Source organism: Centroberyx gerrardi, chromosome 7 (assembly GCF_048128805.1).
Source record: "Centroberyx gerrardi isolate f3 chromosome 7, fCenGer3.hap1.cur.20231027, whole genome shotgun sequence".
Taxonomy (NCBI): Eukaryota; Metazoa; Chordata; class Actinopteri; order Beryciformes; family Berycidae; genus Centroberyx; species Centroberyx gerrardi.
In genome coordinates this window covers 2,701,020-2,716,783 of record NC_136003.1, presented here as the reverse complement: position 1 = coordinate 2,716,783, position 15,764 = coordinate 2,701,020, and the positions used below count along the sequence as shown (strand labels likewise).

Here is a 15,764-nt window from a genome sequence, read left to right as displayed (position 1 = left end):
GGAACGTGGGAAGTCAGAAAGTAACGGGAGTAGAGCAAACGCATTGTTGATTTTGTTATTTTCATAGGATTTGTTGATGGTAAAAAATTTATTAAAAAACACCAGCGTTATCCTTTAATTGCATTTATAATCTAACCAGACTAACCAGACAAAGTACTTATTCTAGTCATGTTAACGCTTTGTCTAAGACTCTTACCATAGACTTTGTAACACCTGAATAAGAGAGTACATTTTTTTATGTACTCATGCGCATGTCCATTGATGCACGTAGTTAAATATGAGTCACTGGTACCTTCTTCTAGGTCTAGGGCCTGTACTTTAGAAACTTGAAATGAAGATGATTTTGTTGGTGTCAGTGGAATCTTTACTTTAGGTCATAAACTGAATAGACCGCTGGCAGTGGCAAGTAACTCAATGACAGCGCACTGAACATCATTCATTGCCCCTTACTGCTGTCAGTTGTTGGTGGATTCACAACACTTGAAGAGACTATCTGGATGGATTGATATCCAATTCATACCTTCTGGTTATCTGAAAGTCCAAACAAGTAAAAAAAATAAAAAATAAAATTAGGCTACATTAGGATGTGACACAGTGAATAGCTAACAGCCAAAGCAGCACATCATTGACTAGTAAATACACCAAGCCTTAATCACTCTAATCTTCTACTTTGCAATCATTTTGACCATAATATTAAAAAGTAGATATTACAGACATGTAACTTGTCAGTTTAGACTTCGACTTTCAGCAGTTTTTCAGTTTGTGCGACTAGGAATGTAAACCCCGAAGTGGAGGAGATTCACGACTGCACATGCACAATCGTTTTTCAAAATCAGCTGTAGTGAAGATTTGCTCTAGATAATGGTGTCAATATCGGTCTTTTCCACTCACTGTGCGATCTTTGGCTTCAGGGGACTTGGATTATGCTGCAAGAGCTGTATGGAGTAATTTTATGGAAATTTCTGTTCTTTTCCTGCTCTTTTTGGAACTCTAAAGATCGGTCCCCAAAGACGAAGTTGTACTGGGAAGCTCCGGGACTGTTTTACTGACCAACAATCTTCACCAGAGTTTCAACTTGCATGAGGGTGAATTAGCCAATAAAATAAAATCACCTGTCACCTGTGATCCTAAAAAGAATAAGCGGTTAGAGAAAATAACAATAGCGTTATAATAATAACTTTATTTATACAGCATTTTTCTAAAAATGGTTTACAAAGTGCTTTACAGACCAGCATAAAATCAAACAAGATGACACAGTGGCAATAAAACAACAGTAAATCAAAGCAATGAGAACTGTAAGAACAGTAAAAAGAAGCAAAATCAAATCAAATCAAGTAAAACCACAAGTAAAAGCAAAGTAGAAGCAATGAATGAATGACTGAAGGGCTGAGAAGCATATGGCTGCAGCCATATGATGCAGAGTCTCCTATAACAGTATGTGACTACTGCTGTATGAATGTAGTAGAGGGAATGAAAAAATAGAGTGCACTAAGAAACAGTGGATAAAAGGTGCTATTGATAATAAAGACTGACAACTCCTTCACTATCTGTCTCTGCTGCTCTCCAAGTGTCTGTTCAAGTCGTTCTATTTCATCTCTCTGTGTTTCCTCCCTTCTGTCTCCTGATCTATGTCCTCCTCTTCTTCCTCTTCCTCCTCCTCTTCCTCCTCCTCTTCCTCTTCCAGGGTGCAGCCTCTCATTTGGCCACACAGTGGTGCTAGTCTCCCATCTGTTGTCACTCCCATTGGCTGAATGATCTTGTCCCTGGGAGAGAGAAAAACAGAGTGAGAAGGGGGTGGAGGGGTTCAATAGCTTTGCATCAAATTAGTTCCTCATCCATTCTTCAAAGAGCATTTTTTACACATTATAGGCTATGTAATATTCACACACACACACACACACACACTCACCGGGAGAGCCTGTTGAACATGCTGATGAGGCGGCGGGCCTCCTGTTCCTTCTCCTCCTCTGTCATGCCCTCCATGGGATCAGGCTGCTCCTCCTCCACCCGGCCCGTCACCAGGTTAATCCTCCCTTTGGCCTCCCGGTACTCCTCTGTGTCAGAGTCGGAGTCGCTGGAATACCGGGGGGGATACTGCGTGTGACCAGAGTTCCTTCGGCCGCCCAGCAGCCCCCGAGATGCCAGCAGGCCAGCGGCGTTGCCGTAACCCGTATATTTGACAAAGCGGCTCACTGTGAGGGGACACAAGCTAGGATTACTACTGAGAGACTGCACTCTCCAGGAGAACATTTGAAGTAGGACAAGACATAATTGTATAGCGCTCACATTCCCACATTAACAGTCCATCAACAGTCAACCACTGACACTTGTGCTCATTTTGAAAACTTAGCACCAGAAAACCCCGGTTTCCTGATGAAGTAAGTCCAGTAATTTTACATTAGATTGTTTGATTTAGGTTTTGCATAATTTGTTGGACTTCTTCGTTGTAAGCGGGTTTAATCTTTTGTTGAGGATGTAACGAGAGCATAGTAGTAAGTGTATGTTAACAGTAATGTCAGTTGTTAAGTTTTAGTAGTGAGCTAGTATTGGTGATTTGATTTTATTACATTATTTGCCAAGATCCTCACAGCTGGTGAGCATGGAGCTAATGCTAAGCTAGTTTTCACTTGCTAACTTTATTCCCTCTTGGCAGATCAGTTCAGGAAGAACAAAGTGAAGGAGTGTGCCTCTTAATACAGATTTCTAAAAGCTGTTTTACGTGCACTTTAAATGTTAACAATGATTTTTCCACATTGTTGATTTTGATTTCTTGCATGAAAGACTATTACATTTTGGTCATTGAGTCCAAATTCCCATGTGATGGAGGATCATTTCATTGTTGTCCAAATGTGCCAACCAATAAATAGCCTTGTATTAAGCGCATTATCAGTCTTCTACTATATTATTGTGATTTGATTTGTCCATGCCTCGCTGCATTTCTTTGTGGATCCTGGAGTTTAAATGAAAAAAGTCAATCCTCACTGATGTCAGCCAAGCTTTTTCTTTCCGTTCACACCTTGAAAAATAGTGATGGAGTGATGCCAGCTTCAAGGCTATGAGTTCATGTGACATTGACAGGAGTAAACAATTGCTGACCCTCTGACAAACCAAGTAAGGATAATTTCTGTACTTCAAATCCAATCTTGTGCTGAGACACAACCATTTTTTAAAGAAATGGTCCGGCTAGAATATTTTCAACGGTCTGTTGTGAGTTGTAGAAGTGATGACCGTACCATTCTCTTTGCAGAGCACAAAGAGCAGCTCAGCAGCACAGTGCTTGACGTCGGTGTCAACGTGGGTCATCAGGCGGACCAGTCGGCCCCTCAGCGTGGTGTCCTGCTCAGGCCGGAGGGCAAAGTCCCTCAGTGGGGGCAAGATCTGGACCGTGGGTGGGTGAGGGTGTGAAAAGAGGTTTGAAGTTTGAAATGTTCTCTTTGACTGTTGGCTTGTCTAAAATTTCAAAGAACTGGAGGTTGTGGTCGTTTTGGGGGCTTGTTCCAATTTGTTTTATCATGGCAAGCTTCATCATGTCAGTGGCTATGCTTCTATGCCAGAGTAACCTGGTTATTCATATATATATATGATATATCCATACTCTGGTTAACATCTAAGTTAACTAACTAGCTAACATTAGCTAACATCTAACCATACAGGACTTCCATAAACCTTTGATACCCTGTGACTGAGTCTCTCTCATGAATAAACCAGTTAACAGAATATTAGAATATCTCTCTTTGACTGACTGATCCGAAACCTGGTTGAGTAAACTGGTCAAGAACAGAATTCTCCCTGCATGGAAATATAGCCAGTGATACGATGCTACTGTCAGTATCGTGCTTCAGATTGAAAGCAACAGAATTAAAATTCAAAAACTATCAAATAATTACAAATTCCCTTGCCTGCTGCTACAGAACACATTGAAAGCCAAACGGCCAAAATAATTGAAAACTGAATACACTTGAAAAGTAAAATGAACTACCTGTTGCCGGAGGTAGTGGCGTGTCTCCCTGTGCACCCGGCAACTCTCAGTCAGCAGGTTCAGGACAGGGGTCAGTTTCTCTTTCAGCTTCTGACCCTGTATAAGAGTACATACATGCCAACTTCTGCACTAGGCAGTTTCACATCTTGGCAGCTCCAGACTTCAATACCCACAAACCCTGTAAGGTGATGTCAGCAAACTAGGGCTAAATATCAATTCCAAAAATGCCATTTCGATACATGTGTCCTTATGGAGAACAAACTTCTCAAGAAACCAAGCACAGAGAAACTTCCCTTCAGTTTGATTTTGGCTGTGTGCTTCATATTGTACACTTGATTGGACACACAGCTGTTCAGCTGATTCAACCGGCTCTCCATCAACTATAGCGCTGTTTGGACGATGCATCCTTCTCGCAATGAATTTTGATTTTAATTTGTTATTTTCAGCCAAGTCACCACCCTTGGCTGGCAAGTAAATATCCAGGTCTTTCTGTCCCTGTATTTTTTGTTTTGGAATTCATGCTTCGGCTGTTAGATATCACGTCAATCATGAAGGACTCACAAACGCACAAGAACACAATTCGATGAAGAGCCTAAACGTCTACTTCTTAGTGTGTGGTGGGGGTGGAGGTGGTGAAAAGGTCCAGCCATTGTTGGTGAGTCCAGCTTTCTCTGGACGGAGCGCTCACTCACTGCTGTTTACTTTGGGATTTCATTCTTAAATTTGGATTTGTCACTTCCTGTGTGGAGAATATTTCCCACTTGTGACCATACTGACATCAGAATTTAATTTGGGCCAATAGAAAGAATCCACAAGGAAGCTTTCACAAGTCACATGTCAGCACAGTATGTGAAGAGCTTCTGTCAAGTTATGATTACACTTGGTAATTTTTAATTGCATGTAGAGTGATTAGTATTATCGCCTAAGATAGCAGTAAATAATGTCGTCGTAGATAGTAGTATCTACAGTAGATGATACCTTCAGTGTATAACTATTAGCTGATGAATTTGTTGCCTAATACATCACACATCTCAATCATCAAAAATGACGAGTTGCCTTTTTAAGCAATCGCTGTAATAGATGTAGGAATGGTGACTCTATGTTTCCAGAGAGCTGATTGGTGGGGAGGTGGGCCTTTTATACGTTCTGATCCGATAGCCTGAACTGAACCTACTCCGGAGCAGGTTAACTGTGCAGCATAGGTTACCATGGTGATCTACCCTGGTTAAAAGTGAGCCACCATCGTATGCCTGAAAAGCCAGAGTTAAGGCCAAAGTTAGCTCACTAACCCGCTAAGCTCGCTTCGTGAGACAGGCCCCTGTGTACCTACCTCAACACACACACACACACGTACACATAAACACGCTCACCCTGTCCAGCCGTTTGACCATAAACAGCAGCAGTGTGTGGACACAGTCCATGTTGACTCCCTCCCACTCCTGGGATGCCTGGTCCAGATGGACTGACAGCAGGACATCCAGACATGTTAGTGGCAGTGATGACAGGACATTCACTGTGTGTCTGTGAAGGGAAGTCATCACTCATAAAAATGAAGCCACACATTAGACAGACCTTTTTTCTTTATTGTTACCTATATTCTACAGTTATGGTATTGATTTTGACTGCAGTTTGGCTATTTTGAAGACTTATAGGTCCACTTTCTGCTTCAGATGGACAACTTACACCAGGCAACTAAGCTCAGTCTTACTGAATCCAGCTTTAATGAATATGTGAAGTAAAATGTAATAGCCTAGTAGTTAAGGCAATAAAAACACAGTGCTCTGACCCTTGGAGTTCCTCCAACAGGTCTTCTCCATCACAAGACAGCAGCAGGCAGTGGCGCAGCATGGCTGCTAGGTGGCGGTAGAGGGCAGCATCCTCCTGGAAACATCAAACAGTCCACTGTTCTCAACTACTGAACTCAGCATACACAAGACGACTGCAGAGGGAGTAGGTATGGTTGGAATGACAATGTGAACAGAGGAGTTGATGTGTTGTATTGTGTAGTTTGACAGTGGCATGTTTTATGCTCATATCTATATCTTCACCAGGATGTTGTGCAATATTTGTAGTATGTGATGTATGTGATGAAGCCAGGCTTCAGTACAGCTGATCAGGCTTACAGTTTGGTTTAATTTAACAAAGTTTACTTAAAAACCTGAACAGGGGGAAACTATTGAATTCACATAAGTGTGTTTAGAGACCGGTAGAACCACTTTGCCTAATGTGATTTATTACATCAGAGATAGACTTAATAAGATATAATAAATGTTTGTAGCATTTCCAGGCCATGGACCCACTCTGGCTATAAAAGAGGGCTTCAAACAAGTAGCAGGTAGCTTACATTAGTTGACCGTATCAATAGTGAATGAAATTTAGGCCTACTGATGCATATTAAATACGCTAAAATTCTTTCATAGGATTCCCGACTGATTAATGCAATACACTGCACTCATATTCCATCACCACAACATGAGACGGACTTTGTGAATATGAAATCTTTTCACAGCCTCAAAGTGATGACACAATATTGTATCAATGAGAAGAATGAATTCTGTGTCTTAATGATGGGCAGTGATAAGAATTTACGCATTTACACTAAGCCTATTTGCAATTTCCTCCAGCAATCATCCCTAGCAGAGCCGTTTGTTCATCTTGAGAGAAGGACACAAATGTTTTCCATTTCTTTCATACACACTTTTACTTTTATATCCGGGTCTCAGTGCAGCGACTTGGAGAGGAAGCTTCCGCCCGTCATTTGATTGACAGCCTAAATTGCAGCCATTTCATATCATAACCATATTATAACCATATCAGCTATTTCACCCATTGGCACATCATTTACTAGAATTTCCAGCTCAATATAGGATTGTAACACAAGTAACAGCTATACTAGCTAGCAAGCTAATTTTTGTCGAGTACTCTACGTCCACATCAGTATGACATGCTTTCTCCAACTTCACTTTTCTCCACCAATCAAAAGCTACTCTACTACTAATACGGTGTCTCCTTTTATCCATGAGTTTTCTCCACTCAACATTCCGATCAGGTTATCATTTCTTTGCTCTCCCAAACTCAGTTCTGTCCCTTCTGCCAAAAAGGGAGCAGAGAAGAAAAACAACCTGGAACAGTGCATGGGCCCTAAGGTCTCCCTCTCCACATAAAATAGTGTTTTTGTTGGGTAGCCGAAAACTCTGTTGGTCATCTTAAACTTTAAAGGAACAATATCAGTAATATTTTACTGGCTCGATGCACAAAATGACCATAATATATTAGCGGGGGTTCACAAATGTTGATGATCAATGCCTGTCCCTCCACTTACCTCAATGTCTGCTGAGACTTAAAGCTTTCTAAACAAGCAGTCTGGTCCATACTCTGTTTTGGTGGCAAGAGGAAGAACGTACAGCGACCAAACAATCGGCTTTGCAAGACAACTCTGCAACGTAGCCTATAAGCCTCGTTCTAAAGCCACAAAAGCCAATGACAAAGCCTGCTCCAAAACCCGAGCGAAAATTGCATTTCAAAGGTGGAGGTAGGACTATGATATAGCGAATGTTAGCCACCGAGCAAGCTAGCTAATGTTTCTTGTTGATGCAACATAGCAAGTGTTGGCTCACCACAGCTTTGCTGTGCTTAAATAAATGTCTGTCAAACAATAAACTCACAAACAACCTGTTGCTAGTAAGTGGGTTAAGTTGGTTAGCGTTGACTACGGCTTGAGCTGCTAGATCTCTGGTTTAGCAGCTCAGGTTTCAGCATAGCATCGCTTGCTACTGATTGCATTTTTTACTTGACCTGCTGTATACTATTTCTGTACCTCGGTGGGATGTTTTACAGTAAACATTTATAACAGTTTGCAATGGGATATGGTACCTCTTCACTTGACATTTCTAAACTGTAGCGCTACTTGGTTAGGTGATGTCTGTTGTGAAAACGCCAGTTCATACTTTGTAAATTTCAGGCTAGCGTATCTCACAGGGACAGGAGGGGTTAGAGGTGTGGCGGAGCTGGAGGCTTTGGCTGAGACTTGTGGAGGAGGACACACGTTTGCAGATGTTGCTGTAGTTCCTATGGCTGCCATTACATTAAAGAGTCCATGGAGTAATAATACCAGTAATATGGACTAAAGAGTCCATATTGCTGATTGTTCCTTTAACCATAGATTTAGAAGATAGGTTTGAGATAGGTTTGAGAAAAAATCCTGTCCACCTTCCACCTTGTTCTTCACCTGCATGTTACATAAATCGGGCCATCATGTCATGCTGCCATTCCAGTCTACTGAGACGTTATCAGAATGAAAGAAAACCATTTCTTACCCATAGTCATGGGTGAAATTAGATTTTTCTACAAGCCAAATGCTGGTAACATTTAGGTGTGCCTAATGTGTCAATTACCAAAAACATTGGTCTATTCAAAAAACGGAACTGGTTGGTGGGTGTGTGAATCTCCAGTTGATGTGTTTGGTAGTGTCATGCTGTGCTCACGGATCACCTCGTCTGGCTCCTGCCTGTGGAGGGTGTAGGTGATGTTGAAGAGTGTCTTGAGGATCTCAATGGCGCGCTGGGAAGCTTCCTTGGAGACAGGTGGTGCTGTCCGGTCACTGAGCACCTCATACCCCTCACCCCACCTCACAGCCAGGCACTGCTCCAGGGCTTTGGTCAGCATGGACACTCCACGCTCCTGACAGGGGCAGTCCAGAGCAAACCAGCTTGAATCTAAACTCAACAACAATTCCAACATTGAGAAATATGTGAATATGTGAAATATGTGAACCTAGCAACACCTGGAACAGCAACACGGAAAGGATATATGGCAAGGCACAGCAAAGGCTTTTCTTTATGAGGAAGCTCAGAGCTTATAACATTGATCAGACACTGCTTGCTTGTTTTATAAAAGCTTTATACAAAGCATCCTGACTTTCTGCATTGCAGGCTGAGGAGGATCTCTGTCAGTTCAAAACAAAAGCAAACTCAACAAAATCATCAGCATATCAAACAAAATTGCCACTACCAAATTCACAACCATTACCACCCTAAGTGACAAATTCACATTGGACGTAGCCAGATGTATCACTAACGATCCCACCTGACCTACCTGATTAAGAAAGGAAAATTCTTGAATCCAACAGTGAAATGGACTGATCTAACTGGTGCCATTTCACTCCTGTGCCTTATGAGATTGGTCTGATTTGAGAGAGGTAAAGACTCTCCTGAGCTTTTTACCTGCTGGAGTTGTAGCCTGAGCTCAGGTCTCAGAGCTGTCAGCAGGAAGAGCAGTCGCAGTTCATAAAACTGGCCACTTGGTGATGCCCTGCTCTCAATCCCCACCTTTAGCTTCTCTGACAGACCAGAAAGAAGCCTGACGGGAAGCAGGGTTGGAAGTAGAAAAGAAAAGAAGAAATGTGAGGCCATGAGGTGGTCAGCAGCTGATGAGCATCCTTCACATTTCACTTTCTTTGTTGTAGGGAACGTCTACCATTATTCCCTTTAATCATTCTCATCATTCATACTTGTTGGATAATTAAAGTGTTGATGTACATTTGAAAGGTTTCACCTTAGTGTGCTGGCCCTCTCCTGTGCCCTCTGGCTGTTGTAGATGACATTACACAAGGCTTTCATGGCCTCCTTCCTACACACCTCCCCATCCTCCTCTTTCTCCTCCTCCTCAGTCTTCTCCTCCCTGGTGTCCTTCTTCCCGGGGGCCAGCACCCCATGACCTTTTTCACCCCTCCACTGATGGCCTGAGGGGTCTGTGGTGGTAGCACTAGCTCCCCCTGCAGGGCAGGACCACGTAACCACAGAGCTAACAGCTAGTGGGGTAACATTAGCCACGGCATCCACCACACAGCCACTCACTCCACTGTTGTGGATCTGGTTGTGTGTTCCAGCCCACTGATCTTCCTCTTTCTCTTCCTCTTGGTGCTGACATGCCTGTAGGGAGCTGATGCCCCCCAGGTTTGCAAGGGTGAGGAGGGCGCTGTTGGTGACCAGAGGTCCCAGGGCCCGCCGGTCACGGGACAGGATACGCAGCGTGCGCAGGCAAACCCGCAGCACCGGTGGCTGCAGCTGGCTGTGGATGTAACATAGCACGGCTGTGGCCAGACGCTGGAGAAGCAGTCAGTTAGGAGGTAGAGGCAAAAGACAGGGAGGTGGAGAAGGAAGATATTGGGAGAGAAGAGGACCAAAATGAAACGACAGAAGGTCTAAAAGAACAAAGTCATGCAGGTAGAGGGACATATACACACACTGTCATTCGTCCTTCAATTTAGGACGGCACACACACTGACCTACCCGTCGGAGAAGGAGATCAGGTTCGTCCTCCTCTGAGTCAGAGTTGAAGTCAGAATCTGACTCAGGAACACACTCCCTCACTTTGTTCTTCCTGAACTGATAAGCCAAGCAGGAGAAATAAAAGCTGTTAACTTCAAATGATATAGTGTTAGCTGTAACATGTATACACTGACTATTGTTAGGATTTTACAGATCCCGGTGCCATTTTTGATTCTTCGGTCTGATTCTTTATCAATTCCTACTGTATACATTTTCAGGGGTAAAATACTACATACAGCAGTGGAGTTAACTTTGTTTTATTACTCAAGACAGAGTGTGTGTGAATTATGTGGAGTTACTCCTGTCTCAGAATTAGCATTTGACATGGTGCAGAACAACTGCGGCAAATCTAGCAGATAATGAGGTAAATGTTGGATTTTTGGACCCACAGTGCAGTGGTTTGGCTTCAGAACATTTGGATTATACTGCACGAGCTGTATGGAGCAATTTTATGGCCTTTTTATTTGCTGTTTTTGGAACAGTATCGAGCAGTTTCTGTTGTTTTGAAGAAGGCTGCCATGGAGCTGCACTAGCCAACTCGCTGTGTTTTTAAATGGACATACAAACTTCACTGGTGTTTCGACCTTGGTTTTCGAAAAGACATGAGGGTGAGTACTTATATTCATACCACATAATGTCATAGGAACACACCAGTCTGTCAACAATACGTCAACGTCATGAGGGTGAGTACTACAGCACACTGAAGGAGTCAAAAAGGTTGTTGTGCACCTACTGAAGAAGAATCCATTCAAGAAGAATAGATCCACTCTACCATATTGCTACACTCTGGTAGGTTACCTGTGATTTAGTATTATAACCCTGAGCACTAGACATGATTATTATCACTTTAAAGTAAATATCAAAAAAAGGTTGTTTTTTTTTTACATTAAATCACAGTATACCATATTATAAGTTAAATTAAACTAATGGGATTTACATCAATATCTTTTTGAAAATATAACAGATTTGAATAAACAAACAGTACAAGTAGTTCCATGGAACACTGAAGCCAGTAAGGTAGCAGTTTTTTTTCCCCACTGTTTTTTGTTTACACTTGCAGGATGTACTCTTTGTTTTAAATTGCATATTACAACACAAAGAAGCATTTTCATGGTTTACAGTTGGTTAACAGTAAGCTCAAATGTCTTAAAAGAGTTTGCTTTGATTTATTATGGAATGAGGCTGTAGAATTTTAGCTTCTTTTTTTATCAAACTCAGTGAGTCACTTTCCTTTGAAAAACTAGTTGTCAGCTTTAATGCAGCATACATAATGCAGCTTTAAATATACATGTCTAACGCCGTTTTGTTATCATATTCATATCGGCAAGTTGACAAGGACGGGGGAAGACTGTTACAGTTTGACTTCAGCACTATTTCAAGCAGTTCACTCATAATACACATAACGCACTGGCTATTGTTGCACTGGTATAGTTTTTTTAGAATCTCTACTATTCTTTAGTTAATAGATAATTGGTTCTTCCTCATGGATATATGCTAATATGCCAGTTGGATCCCATTTTTTGGTTGAATTGTTAATGTCATGACCTTATTTTACAGACTTGCCTGACATTATGTCAATTTTCAACATAAATGAGGGTGGTCAGCAGAACAAGAAGTCATTCAAGGAGACAGCCCTCTATTCTGCCGAATTAGGCATGTGGGAACTGATGTGATGCAAGTGACCGATTAGCCATGGTCGGTATGAGCTCCGGCGTCGGATGACAGCAATAATTATATATATATATATATATATATATATATATATATATATATATATATATGTATAATGCTTATATATTTTGTCACGCATAGATTAGCCACTGCAGTTACAAAGCTGAGTGAGACTGACACGGGACGAGTGAGCATCCCTAAATACGAGGTGAGAGAGCACCATTTGACTGACTGATCAACTGACTGACCTGAATTTGGTCAGTACACAGCACACACTGGTTTCATACAGAGGACAGGATGAGTTAGCCTGGTGCTAAGTAGGGTAGCTGCTGGGATGTGTGTATGGTGAAGGTGAATGGGGTGAACATGCTGAGTCATATAGTATACAATCAGCTTTGGAACACACAGCTTCATGATTACGCAATCAGCTTTGAAACACAAATACATGCATGCGCACACACTGTGGGTGAGTAAGCATTTAGAGATTAGTGTAATACAGAGAAAGACATCGTCAGCGTCTCTCTCTCTCTCTCTCCCATCTCACATCTCCATTTATTTACCTCTTCCAGTTCTCGCTGCTGCGTTCATTTTGTCCATGAACAGTGATAGGAATGCATCAGTTGTAGAGGAAGAGAATCAACAACCAAACATGAATTACTCTGTCAACATCATTGAGAAAGATAAGACAAGTTAGAATGAGGAGAATGTAGTGAGAAACTGCTGTTCAACATATATATTTTTTTCTAATATTTCTAATTTTTCTAATATTTCTAATATATGAAAAAGCTGCAGATCTGATCACCCTCGATAATAAAAGACATGTGGGGGCTGGCATTGGATGTACTAATAATAATCCCTTCAACAGAAACTATAGAAAAATGTCCACACTCACATAGTATGTATTTCTGACTCTCTTTAATTTGCACAGTCGCGTGTTTCAGCACTTGGCCTTCCTCAGCATTTCTACTTCTCTAATGGGAGTGACCCGTATTTATAAGCAAACAGGGTCCTCAATTATCAATCAAGCAATAACTATGCTTAGATCATAAGAAACATAAGGAAATACAACAATCATCTCATCATCTCTGTCCCTGATGTTGCTCTTGTGTTAAGAAATTCTGGTCTTTAATTCTCTGCTTGTGCGTGTAGTTTTACATGTGATTCTACCCCTGACTTAGATTTGTTTTGGCTGTGTTTGTGTGTAAAAAGTGATTCCCCTTGATCAGGGCATTACAATTAACACAGCTGGAACTGGAGAAATTACCAGGAGGGAGGGAGAACAAGAAATGGTTAGGCCTTGGTGCCACGCTTGGTGGCAAATAAAGGAGGACTCTGAAAAACACAACCCACTGTTGGGTTGCTGGACAATATGTGCCAGTGTGTCATAACTAACTTGACTGAGAGACAGCGGAAAAGGTGGTAGCTAACACAGTGGAGTGGTGGTTAAATGCCAAGAGACTGGCTCTATCCTTTCTTCGAAATCCATGGCCTGTCTTTCAAATTCCTCATCAGTGCTGTGATTCATGTGCGGTGATTCTCTTTAGTCTTAAACGTGCTGGAGCTGGCGAACCCTGATCCCTTTAACAGGACATCCTGTGGTTTGAGTTTGACTGGTACTGTTACATATTCCACCGGTCAACTAGAGGCCAGACAATATCATCCTACCAGGATGACCAGTTAATAGCCTCACCAGCCAACTATTACACTATCAAACTGTTCAACTAACATTATAAGGACTTTTGTTTTTCTACATGCCGTTGTATCCTGTGGAAAGGATGTGGGCTGCAACACTCCTGCCTATTGGCTCCATCCAGTGGTGAAAGTGAGAACTATAGGCGGCTCCAACCTAAGGTTACATAGCTGGGGCTGGTGGAGCTGGTTACCCATGGATACTGGAATTACTGTTTTTGTGGACTGGAAAGAGACTGAAGTACACCCTAACCCCTAACTGTGAGTTTGTTGGTTCAACAGGTAAGCCGGTTAGCAGCCAAACCAAACAACTAGATAGGTAAAAGTTTAAAAGGGGCCAGGCATTCTTTGTTCTGTTCTTTTTCACAATAAAAGCCCTTTGCTATTGTTCATTAGCAAACTGCATCTTTGACCTCTCAGGTTTGATTATTGCACAACCACACTGCTCACACTGCTTTTCCTGTTATTTTGGTTACAAATTACATGATTATCTTTTGTTGCCTACAAACCACAAATTACAAAATGCACAACAGCAAATAAATATGTAATTCACATATGTGTCTTAAAATAGTGCCCACATGTGGGGATCTGACATTTTGAACACACTGGAGAAAACCTAGAAACTAGATAGATAGTGACATGGGAGAGGAAAAGCAATGGAAGCTGAAAAGAAAGAGAATGTGTAGGGGAGCTGCTGGAGCCTGGGATAGAGATGAATGGGTTTTAGACTAATTAGAGGGTTATAATCTGAGCTGAAACAGGATAAGGGAATCAGGGTCAATGAAACCAGACTGGGACACACAGGAGGGATCGACAGAGAAAAGGCTGAGAGGAAAGGAGGAAGACCGGAGTAGGATGAAGTTTGAAGTTACGGAAAAAGAAGGGGACAGAAGGAAAGGCAGGAAAGGAATGATGGAACAAATGAACAGGAAGAGAGAGGCAGGAATGGCAAACTGACAGAGAGTAAAATGCTTTTGTGTCCTGACCTTTCTTCTCTCCTGTTCCTCAACACTGAAGAAGAAGCACTCTGCATACTGCGGAGAAACAGAGGAACAAGGAAGAAGTTTGGTGCAAAGCCGTCCTGCTTGTATTTGTTAGGATTATTAGGGGTCCAAGCACATAGACTACTACTATCTACTATTTGTCCAAATCTTCACGAAACCTGGTACATATCTTCCATAGAAGAAATTAACCTTATTTACCTCAATTGGTCAGATGCCCGCGCCACAAAATTTACTTTGAAAGCAAACAGCAGAGAAATTATGCTATTAATATTGTCAATTCTGACATACTTACTCAATTATGTTCACACAACATGGGGATTACATTAGCTGAATTCAAACAAAACTTATAAAAAACCTAATGTAATAATTTACCATTGACGCAATAATAATTGCTATAATGACAATTTGCAGCTAGTGTAATAATCCTGTTCACGTAATAAATTTCTCATTTATGTAAAAAAAATTACCTGCAGCAACTTAACACAGCAACTTTCTTCCTGTCAATGTCATAATTATTACATTATTGGGTTTTATTACATTAACAAGAAGGCTGAAATTTCCACAAATATAATTACATCACTAGGATATTTATTATGTTAACAGGATTGTTCCACTATTAGCTGTAAATTGTTATTACGTAAGTTACGTTAGGAAATGTATCACATTAACAGCTGTAACAATGCACATTGTTTCCATGGTTACAAGAGAGAACATACTTTATGTTGGAGTCCTAGTTACAGATTGATGCAGTAGCCATAGCAACAAGCAGTTACCTGGGTGTTGTAGCTGTCCAATTGGAGCTGGACGGTGTCCTGGTCGCCTCGGGTGATGCTCTGAATGATCTGCTCCACGTCTGGCACCATACCTGAAACACAACACACAAACCTACCATACTGAGTGCAACAGTATAATCCAGTGGTTCTCAACCATGTGCCATCACATGGCACATTCCAACTAAACACTACAGCAACACATTTGACTAACTAGTTCCTCCTCTCCTTCTGGTTGAAGGTGTGTGAATCAGTGAAATCAGCTGCTGTAGTATTTGATTGAAATTAAAACCTGCACACTCTTGGGTCATGAGGGCACATG

At 41.6% G+C, this 15,764-nt stretch overlaps 1 protein-coding gene across 1 annotated transcript; it reads right to left on the bottom strand.

The window, feature by feature from the left end:
- Positions 1-1,905: 1,905 nt before the first annotated feature.
- LOC139916364 (chaperone Ric-8A) lies at positions 1,906-15,535 on the bottom strand. Its single transcript, XM_071905210.1, has 12 exons — positions 15,446-15,535; positions 14,655-14,702; positions 9,921-10,083; positions 9,775-9,781; positions 9,533-9,658; positions 9,202-9,337; positions 8,471-8,659; positions 5,766-5,860; positions 5,350-5,500; positions 3,980-4,075; positions 3,234-3,378; positions 1,906-2,192 (listed from the first exon to the last, which is right to left on the bottom strand). Exons 1-12 carry the CDS (start codon positions 15,533-15,535, stop codon positions 1,906-1,908), a joined length of 1,533 nt encoding a protein of 510 aa, XP_071761311.1.
- Between the last annotated feature and the right edge of the window lie 229 nt (positions 15,536-15,764).